The sequence below is a fragment of the Caloenas nicobarica genome, chromosome 5, assembly GCF_036013445.1.
Source record: "Caloenas nicobarica isolate bCalNic1 chromosome 5, bCalNic1.hap1, whole genome shotgun sequence".
Classification (NCBI taxonomy): domain Eukaryota; kingdom Metazoa; phylum Chordata; class Aves; order Columbiformes; family Columbidae; genus Caloenas; species Caloenas nicobarica.
In genome coordinates, this window is record NC_088249.1 from 5959297 (window position 1) to 5980152 (window position 20856).

The 20856-nt window shown below is 45.9% G+C and overlaps 1 protein-coding gene across 1 annotated transcript in view; it reads left to right on the forward strand.

Annotated features, from left to right (window-relative positions):
* The first annotated feature begins 757 nt into the window (after positions 1-757).
* Positions 758-20856, forward strand: part of PRKCH (protein kinase C eta) — a 119081-nt gene continuing 98982 nt past the window's right edge. Inside the window, exon 1 of the mRNA XM_065635143.1 lies at positions 758-1184. Within this exon, the coding sequence (XP_065491215.1) occupies positions 825-1184 (360 nt within the window). The 5' untranslated portion in view covers positions 758-824. The remainder of the gene's footprint in view (positions 1185-20856) is intronic.

Sequence of the window (20856 nt, forward strand, 5' to 3'; positions counted from 1 at the left end):
GCAGAGTGCCAAGAATGTTAATCACATACAATTAATCCCAAGTTGTAACATTAAACTTTTCAATAGTAAACCCAACATATCTTTGCATTTTCTCTACAGGTTGTTACAGTTAAATGCGCTGCTACGGTGCTGCACAAAACGAGGTCCAAGGCAGCTGAGACAACAGCGCGCTGTGTCACTGCTCTCCGTGCAGCTGTGCCAGCGATTACACCGCAGGTGCGACCAGGGGCAGCCTCAGCTCTTCCCCAGGAGGTGTGAACCGGGCTGGGAAGGGGCTGCGGCAGCCGGGGGGTGTGCGGGTCCGCGCCCCGTGTGTGCGGGGGCAGAGAAATGCGTTCGCCCGGGCAGGCTCCGCACCGGCGCTGCCGCCGTTCGCCCCGCCGCGCTTCTCGCGGCTCCCTCGGCGGGGCTCCCGGCCGCACCTGTGCTGGCGGCGGCGGGCACCGCCGAGCCCGGGCCGGGCTGAGCCGTACGAGCGCCCGTCCCGCCCGCTCCCCACCCCGTGCCCGCCCTCGCAAGGCGGGTTGGCGGCTCCTCCCCGCCCGGCGCCGTCCCACGCCCCAGGTGTCCCGAGCCGCGCCGCTGCCCCTCGGCAGGAGAGGCCCGGGCCGGGCGCTGCGGCGGGGCTGGGCGGCGGAGCGGCTGCCCGGGGCCGCGGGACGTGGGCGGTGCGCGGGGGGCGGCGGTTCCGGGGCCCCGGCATGGCCCGGGGGCGGGTGCGCCGCCGCCGCCCGGCCCCCTGAAGAGACGCGGCGGGGCTGGCGACCGGCCCGGCTCCGCGGGAGAGGGGGCTGGCTCTCCGCCGGGCTGCCGGCGGGGCGGCCATGTCCGGAGCTATGAAGTTCAACGGGTACCTGAAGGTGCGCATCGGGGAGGCGGTGGGTCTGCAGCCCACCCGCTGGTCCCTCCGGCACTCGCTGTTCCGCAAGGGCTACCAGCTCTTGGACCCTTATGTCACCATCAGCGTGGACCAGGTGCGCGTCGGGCAGACCAGCACCAAGCAGAAGACCAACAAGCCCACCTACAACGAGGAGTTCTCGGCCACGGTTACCGACGGCCATCAGATCGAGCTGTCTGTCTTCCACGACACCCCCATCGGCTACGATGACTTTGTGGCCAACTGCACCTTGCACTTCCAGGACCTCCTGCGCTCCGCGGGCCCCAGCGACAGCTTCGAAGGCTGGGTAAGTAGCCGTCTCAAGGAGAAGCTGGAGTCGGGCTCCTCTCTGAATGAATGAAGGTGCTCAAAGCGTATTTGCAGAGCGGGGGCTTGTCCTTGCACGCCTGTGCTGCAGATGCAGGCAGCCCAGTGTGTGTCTGCATTTACACAGGTGTACCTTCCTGCACGTGTTTGTGCCCCTGTGCTTAGAATGCTCATCAGACTGCTCTTTCAGCTGATGCATTTGGAGCAAAAAGCCTCAGCTGTCGTAGTTTGAGGGTCAAGAGCCTGTAGCTGAGGGCTGTGAGGTAGATGTAGCAGAAAGGAGACTTGTCATACATCACTGTCACAGTACACCTGCAGACTCTCACAGTCACGTACCTTCCTTTTCCTGTTTAGCACACAGAGACAGGCTTGGGAACTTGCATACCTGGGGTTGGATGTATTTCTGCTCAGATCTACACATGCTTGCACAACTGTTTGATGTGTGCGTGTGAATTTCTTTGACTTCTTCACAGAATGGCAGGACTGGTCTTGTGTCTATGATGTACACCGTTGTGCTGGGTGAACACAGTTTCACTTGGAACTAATTCTAGGTTATTTCCAAGTAGATGTCACTTGCATCTGGCCCAGAGAACCTCATTTATGTCTTAGTCCTAGTAGTAAGTGAAAGGAATAGTACAGGCTCTGAAGTTGTTGCTTTGCTTGTACTGTTGCTTTTCCAGTACTGTATTGCTCCAGACAGTAGTTTGCTTGTAAGTGTTTGATTAAAAAAGAAGATTTTTTTTAAAAAAAGGCATTTCTTCTGGGTAGAGACAGTGCAGAAGAGCTGAGAACTTCCGAGGTTAATGCAGGTATTAACTTTTTGAGGCCAGGAAGTTCAGCACGTGTGGTCAGGTAACCACCACAATAAAATCAGAGGTGGAGGAAGGAGAGCTGACATGTAGAGAACAGATAGACATCTTGATCGTATCGCTGGGGAGGAGGATGGTACTTTCTGTTCTCAGCCGGTGTCTGTGACTGAGGTGTGATGCTACACCTCTGGGGTGATTACAGGGAAATACCGGTCACAGAACTGGTTCATAGGTGTATATTGGTACTTTTTTTTCCTTAATTCTTATTGTGTACCCTATGGGTAGGCTTGAGGTTCATGCATTAAAGATGGTCACTCTCAGGCTAGCGGTACCTTTGGAGAGAAACTGCTTCAGGGACTTGTCCTAGAACACTTTTAAATACAGAGGGGGCCCGTATGGGCCAGGGCAAAGGAGTGAGCTCAGGACAGAGAAATGTGGTTTTGAGGAGTTTCTTTGTGTTTGATTTGTTGGGGTATTTCCTCTTTGGTGTTGAGAGAGGCCCCGTCCTCTTGAGAGGCCAGAGTCCTGGTCGCACTGGGTCTGGTTACACGTGGGATGGGGCTGCTCTGTTGAAAAGGTGGTGGCCTTATTCACATTACTAAAACATTTATAATAATATTGCTGCTGGTATGGATAGATTCGTGCCCAGGGACCCGCTGGTTCTTTCATTTCATCCATCCTGCAGTACAGATTTTTAGGGCAGATGTAGTTTGTGACCTGACATGCTTGTTTGATCTTTGGTGAGGGAAAAGTTTCCTATCCCTGCTGGATAGGCACGTGTTTTATGAACTCCTGTACCTGTGAGTTGATGGGTGCGATAGGATGGGAAATCAGTGAATTTCTTTAACTAGACTGATGTAAACTGATGTTATTTCTGGGCATGTAGACAGAGGCTGAGAGCTGCTACTCTCCTTTTTAGTTAATGTCTATAAATTACACCTGGGGTGGATTTAGTGAGGGGTGGGCAAACGTTCATCTTCTGTTCCCTTTCTCCTTTCCCCTCCCTTTTGACTTGCTTCGTTTGCATCTCGCATAGCGTGTAGCCAGGATCACATGATGACAGGGAACAGCATCTTGCTCTGATAATCTAATATGTCTTGATAAATCTAGCAAGGCTGTCATGGGGTTTTGTGTAATCAGAAGAGTAGGAAATGCTGGTTTGTACTAACGCCAGGTCCAGAAACTGCTGGCACGATACAAGACATCACAAAGGATTTGTAGATGATTTGCATCACCTCCACTTCAGAATCCTTCATACTGCCCTTTTTCCATCCCCAAAGCAAAAGCACATACAGGCAACGAAGGAGTGAATGGAGTGAGGGGAAAACTGATGAATCCTCAAAGTTTAACCTGGCTTACACTTAATTGTCTGCGCACGATGTTTCATTTTGATTTGAAATAGAATGTTCCCATTCACTTATCAGAGACAAGGACAACTATATATAGGTAAACTCTAAATGCTGCTTGGATCGCTAACAGCCAAGCAGGGCAGGGCAGCTGGCTGCCTCCGCTCCCTGAGCATTCCTCTGGATTGCTGGGGATTACCTGGGATATTCCCTCAGCGCACGTGCTGGCCTGAAAGTTTTGCCCTGAGCTCTCAGGCTCATGCTGCTCTGTTTATAAATGTGGATTTTCTCCGGCTATTTAAGGAAAAACAAAGAAAGGGGATTAGTTGTAACATTGGTCACTACCTCTGGTGAGAACTGTGGCGAGAGGCAGGTAGGAGCAGTCGGTGTGGAAGCGTTGGTGCTTCCCGCATGACTTCATGACTTGCAGGTACATCACTGCAATTATGACCCCAAACACTTATGCACATGAGTAAGTGTATGGACATGAACTGTCTCATCAGTAATGCTTGTACACCTGAGTCATCCCACCGGGTACTGGGACAGAGTTCTCTGTTCAAGGTTTGCCTTAAAATCCATGTTCCAGAGGCTCTTCAAAACTGATCCTTTTCCTCCTAACTGTTTTGATTGTTTTCTGAAGTCTTTCTAGTAAACACATTAGCACAGTCTGGATATTTTTTAATTTGCCTGTTAGTTGTCAAACACTTTTGACCAATTTTACACAGACGAAATCTGTAAGAGCTTATTAACTTCAAGATCCTTCTCTCCATTTCCCATTTCTTAGATTTACTCGTCAAGTTGCAAAGCAGTAGTTTTTATTAATATTGTCAATTAAATGCCATCTTGCCTTCAGCATGCTTTAATGTCGTTAAAACTGGGAGCGATCTCTCCAGTACCGTGTTCTTTCTGGTAGGCATTTTCCTGTGTGGGTGTGAAATTGTGCAAACCTGAATGGCAGCATTTTACACAGGTGTGCATGACCCTGCTAGGTGCAGCGCAGTGGAGGATTAAGCTGGCTGCTATCCGAAAGCTGTTATGTTATGATTTACGTCAGGGTTGAAACTTGTCTTTTTAAAGCATTTAATTTTGCACTAGCATGTGCTAAACTCTTTTTACTCAGCATATGCATCTTTAAAAGGTACTATTCTCTCTTTAACTGTCTCTGAGTGCAGTATAAGAAGCAGTGATGTCAGTGAAACAAAACAAATAATTTGGAGTACTGACTTGTAACTGAAAGGGGAGATGTTTACAGTACACAGGATTATTCCTCTGAGTTTTATATAGTAGCCGAAGTAAATTTCAAGCTTGGGGAAACACTATTTATAGATACTGAATTGCGTTGTTACTAAGGAATTATTTAATTACTATTGTAAAAATTGTTAGTCCCTGGGTAGAGATGTCATAATTTAACAAGGAGTTAAAATTAAACCTTGATCTTGAAGTAGTGAGTTATCAGATTATACCGAAGGAAATTAGATAACAGATGGACTGTAAGATTAACGAGCCAATCGCAATTTCCTGATGAGTTTGTTACCATTTGCTCATGTGTGCAGGAAGAGATTAAGACAAATAATTCTAATGAATTCCTTAACTTGAGTTTTTTTCGCCTGTATCCTTTTCTGGGAGGTTTTTTTCTTTCTTAAGGCAAAAAGAACAGTATTTTACCCACGTTTATATGCAACTTTATTTATTGAACATTAAACTGAAGAGTTAAAGGAGAATGCAACTTCTTCCCCAGAGCAACATGACCTTGGCAGAGAACCAGGGTGCTGCAGGTCAAATATGATATGGTTGCTTCTTGTTTTAGCGTGCCATTTGCTGCAAAGTGTTCTCCAGGTGGGCAAAACTTGCACCAGGAAGCCAAAAATACCTTATAACTGTTGACAGGGGGTTTTGCAGTGCAGTATTTCATGTCTGCATCAGCCTGTGCCCGCCTGTACAGATGGGCTGCAGCTTGTAGAGCAGCAGTAAATGGTGTCTCCTTCCACAGGGCAGTAGCAGGCTGAGCTGAAGAGCAATAACAATCTGTCCATATGACTTTGTTTCCATGCACATGACAACCACGTATGTAGATCTCTGATCTGTGTCAGCGTCAGGCTGTGCATTAATTGCAAACTAGGCTTGAGTAAACTAAGCTCATTCCCTGTTTCTTGATAAGTTTTAAGTTATTTCTGTAGTTATTATTACTGATGTGCAGTTATTATGTTGAATGGGAATAGTGGAGAGAAACACCCACCACAGGAGGTAAAAAAGTTTTTGAAAGCAACCAGAATTTCAGCTTCTGTTTCTTTTCTTTAGCACACAGCTGTGCTTTGGCCCTACGATCAAACCCTTCAAAATGCAAGCAGAGTCCCATTCACCAAGGCTACCTGAATGTGCCCTGCAGCCTAAAAGAAAGGCTGTAATAAACGGAGGAAAAAATGTTGCTCTTTGTCAGATATTAAATAATCCTGGGGCGGGTGTGAAGCTAATAACAGTTTTACTGATCAAGGTGGATAAGAGTAAAGCCGAGTGTGTCACGAGGAGCTGCACGCTTACCGCCTGGTTTCAGCATCAGAAGCCGAGCTGGTTAGGAGTCCGATTTCTCGCTCGTCCATGAGCTCCTCACCAATAAATGGCCTGTCCGGCAACTGTGAGCATTCTTGGAGAAACACAGGTGTTTTACCTGAGAGTGTGTTAGGCTGGACAGGTTTGATCTAAGTGTGAGAAGAGCCTGTTTCCAGTGGTCAGAGCCACTGGGATGCCAGTGGGGGTCTGTGGGATTGGAATTTATGCCCTGGCTTCGAACTCAGGGTGTGAGTCTGGCTTGCCTTGATACAGCTGGGCGCCTGCTCCTGTTGTGGTACCAGCTTTCTAGTGAGTTGCTTAGTCTGATTTTCCATAACTTTGTCTTGAAAAGTCTTGCTTTGATGCTGTTGGAGTTGGGAAGGGCTCTGGGAAGATCGGAGAGGTGTGCAGGAGAGGTGCACGCTTGCCTACGCCGTGTGGTTTGGCTGGGACAGGCTGTGCAAGTGTCACCACGTCACTTTTCCCGGTTGCGAGGAGCCACTGAGCCAAAACCTCAACCAAAACCCTACTGAAAGGTACCCAGGCCCTCTGGCTCGGCAGCATGGTGGGCACTCCAAGTTTCCAGCCATAGCCCAGTCCCCCCGTCAGCTGGGAGAGTCCCCAGCTTGCACAGTCACACAAGGTTTTCTGGAGTTGTTTGTCGGAGCCCTTGCTAACGTGGGTGCAGGGCTGCGGGCTTGACTTTGCTGCCAGGCTTATCTCTCTGTCCCTGCTGCTGCCTGGTCAGAGGGGACGGGCCAAGGGCTGGTGCTTGGGTCTCCTTCAGCAACGTTGGTCGTGGCAGGAGCAGCTCCTGAGAGTGTTTGCAGACCTGTGTCCCCAGCCCTGGGGTTGCTCTTTTCAGAGAGGATGTGTGCGGAGGACGAGGAGGAGGAGGAGGGGGCCAGCGGGGCGACCGCAGCACAAATGAGCCCAGCACCCCAGGAAGCTCTGTCCCCAGCCCCGCTCTCTGCCACCACGAGCCTCGCCTTGCTCTGTTCACGTTTTATATTTAGCTTTCACCACTGGTCTTTCTGTAAAAAATGCATTTCATCCAGGCTGTCTGAGGCTTTCTGTTTGGAGTATTTTCTGAGTAATGATTTGGTTTCTGGCCATTTTGAGCTTATAGGCAATAAACCCCGCAGAAAAGATTGTCAAGGGGGCCATTTAAGCTATTGAAATGCCATTAGAAAGTCTACTGATTTACAGTGTAATTCAATATGAAAGCATATACCTTACTGAAGTGAGTAAGACTCCCACCCTTTCTTTGCAAACTATTAAAGCTCCTTTGATGTTTTAGGCTTGATTGTAGCTATTGTGCTTTGCTAATACAATCAAGAAATCGGGGACCTTGTGTGTAACCATGGAGAAAAAGACAAGGAGAAGAATTATCAAGTGAAAGAGTTGCTGGCAGCTTTTGTAAAGGATTCTGGATCGGGCATCGCGCCTTCTTGCCTCCCAAATCTCAGCCTATGTAGGCACGTGGTTAATGTATGTCAAACCATGCTTCAGATTTAATTTATTCTGAATAGAGTGAGCAGTCTTTGTTCTGATGGCTTATTCTGCCCCTGTGTTATTATTGGGGCTGCGGAGCGAACCAGACTGGAGTCCTGGGCGACTGGCCTGGCGTTGTGTCCCGAGGGAGCTCGCCGGGCGGCTGTTGCTCTCCCAAGCTGTGCCCTCAATTGTGCTGGTACAAGAAGTTCTGGCTGGTTGCGAGGGAGAGACTTGCTTTATAATTATATCAAAGATAGCAAATGTACGTCTAAAACAAAGTGCATCCTGAAGCTTCCAATTAATGTTGCTAAGCCACTTAGGGTAGGCCAGACAAATGACTTAAATTTCTGCAATGCCAATGACATTTTTTAATTCTTTGAGATCATGAGATGTTCTTGTTGCTCAGGGAAGTCAATCACTGAGGAAACCATCCTGTTTTATTCTGAAAGCCAGTGCCATGAACAGATATAAGCCGGGCTTTGTTCCGTTAGCGCGACGCTGTGTGAGAGCAAGCCTTTCTTCAGCAATTCTGGTGCTACCGAAATTCAGCGCTAAAATCTCGGCATCAATGCTGGACCCAAGGTGATGGAAAAAATTGCTTTTTCACTGCCCCTGCGAGGCCTTGTGTGCCCTCGTTACGCTAGACCAGAGGCATCTAAGCGATGGCCAGATCCATCCCAGAGGCTGCCAGAGCAGTTTTACCGGCCGATGTGCCGCTGCCTGCTTCGCTTTGTCCTGGGGCCGCTCAGATGCGGGGCAGGTGGAAGAATTCCTCTGGCAGCCTCCAGCTTGTTTTCAGCCGCTGTTGTCCTAACTGCATCTCCAGAAAGCCTCGTGCTCTCTAGCCCACCGGTGATCCGTGCCCTGATGGAGGGATTTAGCCTTCAAGACAAAGAGGTGCAACCACCACAGATGGAGGATGTCTGCACCTTGTCTGTGTGACAGGTGGGTGTCACATCTGGAGTTATCTTCTCTCAGTGCCACCTCGCAAAGCCCAGCCTGGGAACACTAGCAGCCCTGGCACTGCGGGTCTTCAGGTCTGGAACAAGATTTCAGCTTGTCCGCTGGCTCTCCGTGGCCCTGAGTGGGGATTTCTGCACTCCGTGATGCCACACGGACCTGCCCTTTGGGTCGACACAGCTCGTCAGGCCGTCCTGCTGTGACTGTTGTCACCCACGGGCTTCGCCAGCACAAAAAAATGTTGGCAGGAGAGGAGGGAAGGGAGTGTAAACCTGTAGATGACATTACATAAAGACTTTTTCTTGGTATTCACTTGCCGAGTTTCACAAGTATTGAATTTCGTGTGTGAGCTGGTTGTGTTTGTATCAGTGATATGGTGGCAGCTCTCCAGGCTCCTTCCAGGAGAGGTCTCCTTGCTGTTGAGCAGACAGGGGGTGAAGCACTGGGGCAGAAACAAAAGCTGGGCAGCTTTGGTAGCTGACTTCAGTTCGGAAGATTGGTTCTTTATTCTGTCCTTTTAACCGGCATGACAATGCTGTGTAGGCCTTAGTGGAATTTTTTTTTTACTTTCTTTTAAATTATTTTACCTTTTATTGCAATGCAGGTATTTATGTCAAAAGGAGGAGAGGAGGAAAATACGTCCATGCAAGACATACTTCTAAACATGTGATTTAGTGTATGGGTATTATATGTCTGCTGGGCATTAAAAAAAAAATAAATTGATAAAGTCATTTGCAGCGTGAATCACTTGACAGATCAGCAGAGCCCTGTAACCTCTCAGATGGAGGCAGGTGAGGAGGAGGATGTGAGGAACAGGCTGCATATCTGTGCTCTCCCAGGACATTACACCTGATAGTAAGAATTATAGTAACAATCTGACTGTGCATCTAGGGCTGAAGAGAGGTTTGAGATGGTTGTTCCATAACTGAACACTAGAGATGTTTTTCCTGCCATTGTCTCATGCATTTAGCATCAGCCATCCTCAGAGGGAGGATTTAAACGGGTCAGCTGGTCTGATTTGGTCTGAAAAAGCAGCTCATACCTCCCTACAGCACTTCTGGTTTCTAGCCCTTTCTGGCCTGCTCTGTGGTTTCTGTCTTTCCTTTAGTATTTTCTTATTTTTTTCTTATGTCTTTGTCATTAGTCTCCATTTTAGCATAGTACTGTATCTTGTGTTTTTCATTTGAGTAAATTTAATTTTACTTTGTCATGTAAGCAAGATGTCACTGCAAATTAAGTTCTTCGTATACATCTCCACTTACTTTAGTATCTTAAACCTCCTATAGTAGCAATGAAGTCTTAGATTGGGAATCCTTTTATTGCTTTTTGGATAGAAAATACTTGCCATTGTTCACGGTTTTATAGATGCTGTAGCAGATTCAGGCAGGGATCAGTCATAACTGCTGTGGGTGTGAGTCAGAGAGAGACACGTGCTGTCAGGGAGATCATTTGGGGTTGTGTCAGTTCTCTGGGTCTGGATGGGAAAGAGGGGGACAGTTTTGCTGTGGCGGTAAAAATCAGCATGGGATGTCTGTACTCCTAAGTGCCTTTATCTGACAAAATAGTTGCAAATAAATGCTGTCTCTGATAGCATTGGAGCTGGTTTGTGTACATGTGAGTTGGTCTCTAGAGTGTTTTTCTCCACCTAGACTGGTCAGTGTGCTCTTCTTATACTAAATGTATTCAATTCTGGGCTTAGTTCCTTCAGAATAATGAAGGTGGTTTAGATCAGGAACAACTAATGAAAAACTAGCTTATCCTGTTTGAATTCCTGCTTTGTCCTGAATGTATTTTCCTTGGTAAACAAGGCTAAGTAACTTGTTGGGTTGTTTTTTTTTCCCAGGACTGAAGAGCAGAGGAAAAGTATGTTGCTCTGAGTGGTGAAATCTAGGGATTGATTTACCGAATATTTTCAAATATCTCATATCCTTTAATTCTTTTAAAATTTAAATGCTTTAAATCTGAAGAAGAGAGGGAGAACCCTTTCATGCAGTAGGGCCCAATTCTTATACTCCCCTCACATGTAAACTCTGGCACACTGCATGAGAAGATGCTCTCCCTACCTCACTTCTTTCTGGCATATATTTTTAATAACATTAATGTGGAAGTTGTCTTTTTCCTTTCTTACTTGTTGTAAAATGTCACTCTATAAAGAGTTTGCCTTGTGTCTTCTGTGAGATTTCAGCAAAATAGGAGCCCGGTGCTTGCCTCTGCTTTTGCTTGCAAGGTTTACATCGGTGGGTTCCCAATGGCATCAATGAAGTTACGCTGCCAGCTTTGCACTGATCTAATTCAGTGAAGAAGTGGACATTTCTTTCCTCCTCCTTGTATGCAACAAGGGTTTATAATGATGTCTGGATTGTACATTATTTATTGAGGACAGTGAGTGCTCATGGAGCTCTGAGAAGGAGGAAGGAATTGGCTTCTGTGCAATGAGTTTATTTTCTGGGTCATTCACAGACTGAGGCATCTAACATTAATATATTCAATGCAAATTTATTCTGTAAGGCAGTTTGCTGCTTAGCCTGGAAGAAAATATAACCATGTGAGGAAAATGTTCCTGTGCGGCCCAAATCCATGGTGGGATTTCGTGTCAAAGCCACTCAGTTGGAACATGCTAATACAAAAGCTACAATGGTGTCAAGTGTGTAGGGTGATCTTCCATCTCCTAATAGATCTTTGTGGGAGTACTGCCGCTGATAATCAGTTTGTGAGATGGAGCCCCACACCTAGCACTTCATTAGCTGTTTACTTAATAACGAGTCCAGTGTAGGAGCTTCGGGTGCTCCCACAAGAATTGCTCAGACTGGCTTGTGAGGGAGGATGACTGAGTGGCGATGGTTGGAAATGGCCCTACAGGCGGTTTCCTTTCTTACTAGTTTCAGCCTCTTGTCTCTGCAAGGGACTCGTGATGCGGCAGCTTACAGACCTACACGAAGGGAAAAAAATGCCAGTTTATTAATTATTCATTCATTTATTTATTATTGTTGCTTAACATAGTGGGAGCTAATTGTGGTGGTTTAGTGGCTACTATACAAGCAACTAAGCTGTTCTTTTTGGTTTGGCGTGGAGCAAAACTGGGTAGAAACGCTGCTGTGCCTAGGATGAGCCATCTTCCTTCCAAAAATTAGCCCCTATGATAATAGCCCCATTAGTACTTAGCAACTCGTTTTGACCCCATTTTCAAATAATTAGCTCAAGTAACATTTAAACTGTTTTGCCAATAAAGATGATAAAGTTTTTCCCCATCTTCTTGATTCTAGGAAGGAATATCTTTCACTTTACCTGGCAAAATCTTGCTAAGTGGTTTTTAACCTGAGCGTAGAAGAACATCAAGTTCATTGTGCTCTTGTCCGAGAAAAGAGCAAGTTCTAGAGCTGCGCTAGTGAGCCCAGACAGCAGGGCCTTATTCTTTCCCTTTGAGGGCCAAAAGGGGTGCAATGCAGACAAAAGAAGTGCGCAGTAATGTTAGAGAAGGAGAAATTATTTCTCTTGCATGTTCCAGATCTCTGTAGGTTGAGGTTAAGACCTCTAGCTCTACCTAAAGGATGGGGGGACTGGGTTTACTGTTACGGTGCTGTCTCTGCAGGCCAGGACTCACTGTACCCTAATACTTAGGGCTTGTTGGAGTGACAGTCTTCAAATAGAGAGTAAACTCTTGGATTCTGGAGCATCTGAGTGGCTCAGGAATAAAGCATCAAAAATTCAGGCTATGCTGCACATCCTCACAGAATTGTTTTCAGTCACTTGTAGTCAAAATATGTTCATGTGCTAGTTAAGGATGAAACCCTTTTTCTTCAGGTGAATGCTTACAAAATCATCCAGACTAAGAATGGGGTTTGTGTTTAATCATGATGAAGCACTTTTTCGGTAGAGTTGTGAGCTCTGGCAGTTTGTATGGGGCAGACCCAGGAGGACACCCAGCAGGTTTTTGTCCCCCTGTGCCCCATGGCGCTTCCTGCTCGCGTCTCTGCTTCTCGCCTACCCCGTTTCACAGCCGAGCTCGCTGAAGTAAATATCAGTCAGGGGCAGGATGAGTTAACGTGGTGGGCTGTGAACTGTGGTTTCCGAGACGTGCGAAAGCGGCGTCCATTCTGCCGCCTTTGCAGAGAAGTGGTGACGCCCAGAAGAAAAGGGGGGGGAAGATTTTGGGGGGACTGGGAGTATTAATCTCCTTTTAATCAAAGCTTGATACTGAAATGGCTTTTCCCTTTGCCTTGTGTCTACTGAAGAGCTTGATTAATGATTAATCAGTTCATCATCAACCCTATGTTCTTCGCAGCAGTTAAGCACAGCCACTGTTGGACACGTACAAAACCGCGCTGGGATTTTCCCTGAGCTCCACCGGAGCTGGTGAAAGCCATGTCTCAGAGCTTGTCGTGCGTGAGCAGCTGCTGCGTGGGGCTGCACATCTGCAGGAGTGCAGATGTGCACGCTGGACGTGTAGAAGTGCTCATAGAGATGTGCGTGTTGAGTGGCAGGCGGGACGCAACGCACACTCATTTCAGTCCTCGCTTAGCGCTGCATGTAACGAGATGAAATCCCTTTGACTGGTTGTGTTGCCTCTGGTTACCGCTTTGTTGGGTAAAGCTCTTAGAAGTGAGAACTTTAAAACTCCAGGAATTTAGAACTTTAGAATGAAGAACTAAAGCTACATCCAAAATTAACAGATGGTTCATTTAAAAATTGCACTCTTCTGATTTTTGTGAGGAACAAAATTGTAGGGTCTGGGTGGTTTTCTTCAAAGAGGAGGGATGATAATTCAGGTCATCACATGTTTTGGCTGATGTGGATGCGATCTCAGAAGGTTTCTGATGTGTCCTTGCAAGTTTGTAATTTCCCTTTGTCATAGAGAAAGGCGTGTTAGTGATTAATACGAGGTCAGTGGATTTATTTTTACATATAAATAAACTTACTGCAAAGAGACTTGCCTCAGCAATGGATATGCAGTACTCATTGGTTTTAAGCAATGCTACTTCTTATTTTAGTAACATTTTAGAAGCGCCTGTTCCTGTTTTGGGCATGAACATTAGGTGAGAGAAGAGTAACTGAGTCTTGCTGGTTTTAAACATCCTTCAGTGGCTCCCAAAAGATTGTTCTGAAAGAATCTTCCTGACCTCGAAAAAACTCGTGGACATTTTCTCAGTTTAAGTTTTGTGGTTCATTTCTGGGTCAACTAAACAGTCTCCTTCTGCTAATAGTCCTGGGCATATGAAATTTTATTTGCAGGAAAATGTGGGTTTGTTGTGTGTAGTTTTGTTTTTTGTGTTGGTTTTTTTTAATTACTTCAGCTGCACAAAATACTTTTTATCTGTGCCTGATAATTTTTTTTAATATCGACAATAGGAACGGGACCTTTTTTTAAAAAAAAGAAAAATACATATATAGCCACTAAATGGATAGCTGCAAAATTCTGTACACCTACAGTATTTATTCTCACTCCATGTCTAACAATATTAAGCAATTATTTCCACAGGAACAGTGCTCTTTACAATAGACGGTGTTGTGGCTTGCTTCAAAGCCGCAGTCAGAACACACAGGTGTTTGGGGGGTACCAAATCTTTCCATCTCTCGCTATGAATTTTCCAGTGGGTCATTACTTGTTCAGACTTTCTATCTCAGTATCCGAAACCACCCCAGTGCTTCATATTACTGTGCGTGGTGATGTCCCAGAAGCCTTTCGAGGGCTGCGGGGCTGCAAGAGGAGTCTTTTACATTCATAAAAAGCCGAAACTAAGGGCGCAGCAGTGGTGAGGATCTAGTCAGCAGCTCCAGCTCAGCTAGGTCCAGCTCATCGCTTCTGTACTCTTATCTAGGGCTATTTCAATATCATGCATATAAGGAGTTGAACAGCATTAGGTGTTTTATTCCATTTCTTAAGGGTTTGCATTTGTAGTGGTTAGTGTCATTGGATGTACAGCAGTTGTCAGGGTGACTGTATCTCTTTCATTTTCTCCCCTCACAAGGTCGTTACTGGGCGTCCTGCTTGTACAGAGGAATTGTTTGGCTGGCTTCTTGGCTTTGTATTGCAGGGCTCTGTAAACCTTAAAGAAGGGAAGTTATTTGATTTTATTTTGAAAGAAAATAAATGCTGTCCAAGGGATTTCTCCCCTGAGCTGGTGAAAGCTCTCCGGTTAAGGTTGTAAGACTAAAATTGATGGCACTTTTCCTGGAGCGAATAAAATTTTGCTTTGGTTAATTCCCAAAGCAAAATTTTATTCACTCCAGGAAAAGGTAGTCTGTCCCACCTCAGCAAGAGACATTTGTCAACGGAAAGAGGAGCATAGTGTCCACATTAGCAGTGCCACCCAGGTAGGGAAGTACTTTTCTCCAGAACGGAATTTATACTTTGAAACGTATTAGTTAGTGGGCTGGAGTCAAAGGCATGTTTGTTTGTAATATGAAGGACATGTAACACTGGCTGTAGCACAGATAACATGCCAGGCCTGCAGTTCACAAAGAAACAAAATATTTATCGAAGAGGAAACATGGCAGCAGTTGTCCCAAATATGATGGCCATGTAATGGAGCTTGTCCTGCTCTTGGCTTACTCAGGATTGCCACGTGCTTGGACTTTCAGCGATCCCCAGCAAAAGCTCTGCTTGAAGAGAACATTATGTGCAGCTTTGCAGGTGATGTTGAGCTCCGGATGGGAAATGTGGTCAGCATCAGGTTGTGTTCTTGGTTAACGTGAGCAAAGCCACTCCAACCCTGTTCTGACCTTTCCCCATACAGACCCTTTCTGGATTCTCCCCCACCGCCCCTTTCTTAATTTTCTTCTTTAATCCAAGGTACCTCTCGGTTGTGTTGTTCGAGAAGTGCTTCCTCATCTTGAAACCACACTTCGGAAAGGGAAAAAGAAATATTAAAAAGGGGAAATATGTGACAACGTGCTGTTGGGAGATGCCAGCAAGCTGCCTGTCAGCTTGCAGTCGCACGAAAGCCCCAGAAGAGCCTCGTCCTTCCCATGGGGGCAGATGGCTGGGTCAGCTGAACAGCACATCCCAGTGACACAGCACCTTGTCACCCGTCCGGCAGCCTGGACAAGGCTGGAGGCCGATGCTTTTCAGTTCCTTCCCGTCTCAGCTCAATTGCTGGAGTCACAGCTATGACTCTATGGTCATAAGTGTGTGGTGAGATCATCTGTCTCATGAGGTAGATGAGGAAAACTGTAATCACAGACTTGATGGGACTAAAAATTGCTTGGTCTTGGACAGTCTGCCTGCTATTGCAGTGCTTGGCTTCAGGATTTCAGGACTTCTTTTTTTTTTTTTTTTTCTTTCTCATCATCCTTGCAGTATGAATGTACGATCCAGGGTCCTTTACTATGAAGAACCTCATCTATGCACCCTTTTATTAACTGCTGTTTTATAGAAATGTTTATTGTACTCTTCTCCCTCTTCCCTCCCCAAAAGAAAACCAAGCTGAAAAACAAACCCACAAACATAACCCACTGTACAAATAGGATATGATCTAACTTGGCAAAGCAAGTGTTGGCAATGGCGTGTCCTTTCTGGGTGTTGTCAGCCATGTACTGGATCCCAACCTACATTCTTTTTGCTGCATGAAGACTTGACTGTGACTCCCGGTGCTGAACCTCATGGGATTAGAGCGTAGACATGAGGAGGAACATCTGGACAGCAGGAGCAACAGTCATACCTTCAGGAATGCCGGGGGAGTGCATGCCTTGGCACTCCTTTTTTTGTACCTTTAGAAACATCTAATTGGCTATGTGGCCAGAAACTGCTACTGCTTTTGCATGGTGTTCTGGGATGTGTGTACCAGGGATATTAAACAATCCCATAAATGGTTGGCAGGGAATGGGAGAGGCGTTAGTGTGTGGGCCGAAGTACTTTTAACCTTCCTCTCCATCTTTCTGTGTGTCCTAAGCAGATTCTCTCCTGTGAGACACCACCTGTATCTGATAGTTTGTGTTTCATCCTTCCGTGTCATTGTCCGTTTCACTGGACAGATCATCTCGCAAGATGGAATGTGAAAGGAGATGCAGTGTATTGATACTAGCTGGATATAAATGTTAGTTGTTAATAGTTTCAGGGTTAAGAAACTGCCAGGTAAGGAAGTGAGAGGAGGAAGAAAGAAGTTGCTGTGATTAATTCAAGATCTGGAAAAAATGGTCAAAGCATAGGTGCTTAGGCTTCTCCATGGTGTTACAGTCTGTGCCAGGATCCAAGTTTCGTAAGTTGCTGGAATTAATCCCTCCTTTTCATACCTCATTGAGTATGAGTAGTGCGGTTATGGCTCTAGATGGGGATATCTGTGATGGGAGCTGTAGTTCTGAAGACTGGCATGCTGCTGAGACGTGTCATTTGAAACCACGCTTTTTGTCAGAAATGTTGCTGATAACTTGATTTTGCACATAAATTAATTCATCGTTATACTAACAGAGGTGGTGGTGGTGTTGTCCCATTTGCTCCCCCCCATAATGCACTTAGACCAATACCTTATAGTCACTGAGAAGAGCGATGGATTCCGGTGCCGTGGAGCAATTGACTCTCGTTGACGTCTGGACTGCTGTGCAGCCCAGGCACACGGTGCTTTCATGGGTACTGCAGAGTCTTCCTTGCGCTTTTTGACAGCAGTGTGCCCGCCCTGCGGTGTGCTTGGCCAGGCTTTTGAAGACCACAAGCACTGTTTCTAACATTGCTCCTGCCATCCCCATATATTGCTTTCCTTGTCTATAAAATTGGTCGCGTAAAGATTCCCCCAGCACTCCAAGGGGCTTTGCAGTCTTTGATCGAAAAGGTGCGGATGTGTATGATTTCATGTATGCAGTTCCGTATATCATGTTGGCTTTAGGAGACAGCAACACCGCTGTAGGAATGTGGTACCCGTGTTGCCACAAGGAGATGGCAGCCTGTGTGGGAAGCTTCCCTGGGTGAAAGCAATCACTGTGAGTCTACTGGGTATGGGGGTTCCCTTAGCCCTACCATCCATGTTTTGGGGTTCCAGCTATCCCAGTGTAGTGCTACAGCATCTCTGGAAGTTGGGCTGAGGTAGGTGAGCCATGATCAGAGCAGATAGCTGTTGGCCCCTCATACAGCACGTGAAACATTTGCCAACCAGACAGCATAGCGTTGGGTATTGCAAGGCCCTCTGTTAAGTACAGATCTCTTTGACACTTGGTGTCGAAGGGAAGAAGAGAGTAGGTGCCTGCAAACCAAGCTCTATGCAGAGTTTTTTGTTTGCGTTTGCATCTCTGTATCGTGGAACCCCAGCTTCCTGCCATCAAGCTGCAGGCATCAAGATGCTTATCTCACTCTGGGATCCTTGTTTGATTTTACAGCACCCATTAGTAGTGATCAAGCACCATAAATAGCTGGACTGTTCCAGCAGATTGCCTTTTGCTATACCACCAGGGCTTAACTTTTTAACTGTTGTTAAAAATATGGGTCTTGGTTCTTCAAAAGTGAGTCTCTGACAGCAATGGTCCGAGTAGCAGAAAGTTGTGACCTTTCCCCTTTCTACCTGGGGTGTTGAGAAACTTGATGGGTTGTATCTGGAGGACTAATGGATTTTAGTGGTTCATGATCTCATCAGCTGTGGCCTAGTTATGGAAGGAAGAAAGAGCTATTGGACAAAAATAGAAAAGCAGCAGTACACCAAATGAATTATATGTAGTAGGAAGATATTTTAGGAACAGTGACACACCTAACGGAGACTTGAATGAGAAGAATTTCAGAGAAGTTTAAGATTATGTAATGAAACCAATGAATAGAAGAAAATATTTTCCAGCACTGAATACTGGAGAACAATACAAGATGTAAAGAGGCAAAGTGGTGGCGGGACAGCTGCAAAGGGGTACTTTGCAGAGTGTTGCAGCTGGTTTAGGGGACCACAATTCCTTGGGCTGGATCCACGAACAGGATATTGAGGCCGTGTCTGACACTGTACAATCCAGTGGATTTCCCTCAAGTTACACAGCGCTCTCCTGCTGTAGCTGTGCGGTGACATTCCTTGGGCAACCACCAAGAGTGCCTTGAACAGAGAACCTCAGACGGTGATGCAGACTTTGCTGCTTAACGTAAAGTCATGAATGATTCATAAGCCTGCCTAGATTTGTTAATAAGGTTAATTAAAACTGCAGGTGAATGCTGTGCCTTGGAAGACTTCTCCTTGAGACCAAGAGCCTTGTTATTGCTTCTTTGCTCAATCTTGTTGTTTACTCTCCCCCATTTCCATCTGGTGCTTGTTCTGTTTGTCCCCCGGGCGAAACCCAGGTCTCTGGTGTGCGCTGGCTAGTGTGTGGGCTACCTGGGCTCGCTCCATCACTAGCCCTCACCTGCCCTTGCCTTCTTAGGGGCTATTGCATTGGTGCTAAGCTCAGCTATGTCAGTGTTTTACTCTGAGGAAACTCCACTCACCAACTCATTGCTATTGGCCCTTGGAGCATTTCCAAACGGGAAGCGCCACCAACTCATCTGCTCGGCACCCATCAGTGAATTATTTCTTTCTTACTGTAAATAGCAAAACTGACACAACTTCCTGGTTTTTCTGCCAAGTTATACTGAGCTAACATATGTGGTGCAAAGTAAGTGTCTTGGTCACCTCCAGAACCTGGAGACAGAAAATGGTATTTTCTGCAAGGTGTACTTGGTGAGAGACCTAAAACATGAGGTATGTCGTCATCCCTTCGCAACTCCTGTCCAGGGTGTAATAGCTCAAGTGGTGTCCCAGTGGCTCTACAGGTGTTGAAAGATTTTTGGTTTGTTGCTAATAACTGATTGTTGAGGCTTATTGACCTGTTGTTAGTGTTCATTGAATGGAAACAGAAGGTAGCGTGTGTGTTTGTTTTTCAAAGCTCTTAAGTCCTCTCAAGAGCAGAGACCCTGTCCCACTTTCATCCTCTTTTACCTGCAATTGGAGTGTGTGTGTGTATATATATGTGTGTGCGTATATATATATATAGGCATTTGCAGGCAGATTTCCGTACATTGCATATGCAAAGCCAATAGCTTGATAACAGCTACTCAATGTGTACTTGAGTGTATTTGCTGTAATCAAGTGTTCAAACAGCTGAAAATGAAGCCCCGCGTTTGCCATCCTGTTATTTAGTGGTCCTGCATTGATGTCGGTATCTGCCTGTTAGGAAATGAAAGTAATCTGTGATTCTGCTCCCGACTGCCCGGCTCCATCCCTTAAAAAAATAACTAAAAATAGCTGTAGGAGGAAGGCAAGAGGAGCTGGGAGAAAAAAAATCCAGTGATGGACAGGAAACGGGCTGTGGTGTTACAAAGCAAAATCTGCATTTAATAATTTGTGCGCAGTGGAGCTAAAGCTCTACTTGTATGTGCAGGTGGTGGCGAAAGGCAGAATGTGTCCTGCCCACACGATTGTGGTTTCACAGGGGCCGCGGCTGTGGGAGGGAGCCGGGGGAGGTGGCAGCAGGTTTTGGCTCATGCTTTTGAAATTTTTCTTTTTTTTAAGATTTGAAACCTCCTTTTTAATCTATATTTTATTTGTAGCCCATCAAGCAGGTTTTCTCGGGAGGAATTTTCATGGGACAGGATAAGTCTTTTTGCAGCTCTTGCTCTTCCTACCTGGGCAAATCTCCTGTTGAGCTGGGTAGTCTCTTGAATGAAACCAGACTAAAATTGATCAAAGAGTCCAGGATTGGCTAAGAGTCATTAGTTATGCGTGATTGTTCATGGCTGGCACACAGCTTATAATTATGCAACTTGACTGAAAACAAAAGTAATATTTTAAACAGCTGTCCTGGAATAAAAAATTAGAACGACAATATTACAGTAATAGCTGGAATAACTGGTTATAGGAGTTACAGGAGAGACTAACTTTCCACCTATTTGTGGGTTTACCTCCAGAGTGTTAAACATATGGTGGTAATAGTCATTGGAAAGGTTTCTTTTTCCCAGTGAAACTTTGACATTTAACATCACTTGCAGGAGACAGAAGTTTTGAGTCTTCATCCCCTACGAGGGGGGAAAAATACTTTAAATCTGCTGTTGGTCTGGAAATGCCCTATGGATTTCTCTAAGGCGCTTGACTTGATAGGCAGGTGGCTGTCAGGCTCCAAACAGTCAAGAGGGACTGATTAATCCAGCTACCGTGTATTTGGCTGAGAAAGTTGCTACTTGACCTGTCCAACAAAGGCATGCTCAGGTGGAGGTGCTACCTTATTAAAATAGAGAAAGATCTGACGTTCCATAAGCATGATCTGTTAGGAGGTTAAACAAGAAAAATTAAAAGGAATAACTAGAGGCATGTGAAAAACCAGCTTTAGACCAACCCAGACTTTCAGCTCTTTTGACTGAACAGAGCCTTGGGAATTGCCTCTACAAATGACTGATTATATATGCAGTTCTGTTAATTAAATTTTAAAATGGTGTAGGAAGTCAAAAGATATAGCTACTTGTTTAATTAAGCTAATTAAGTCCCCAGGTAGCTTTTATATTTGCTTTATTCACTGCAAGCGTCTGACTTGTTCTATTTTTGAAGCCACGTCAGCATTGACATGG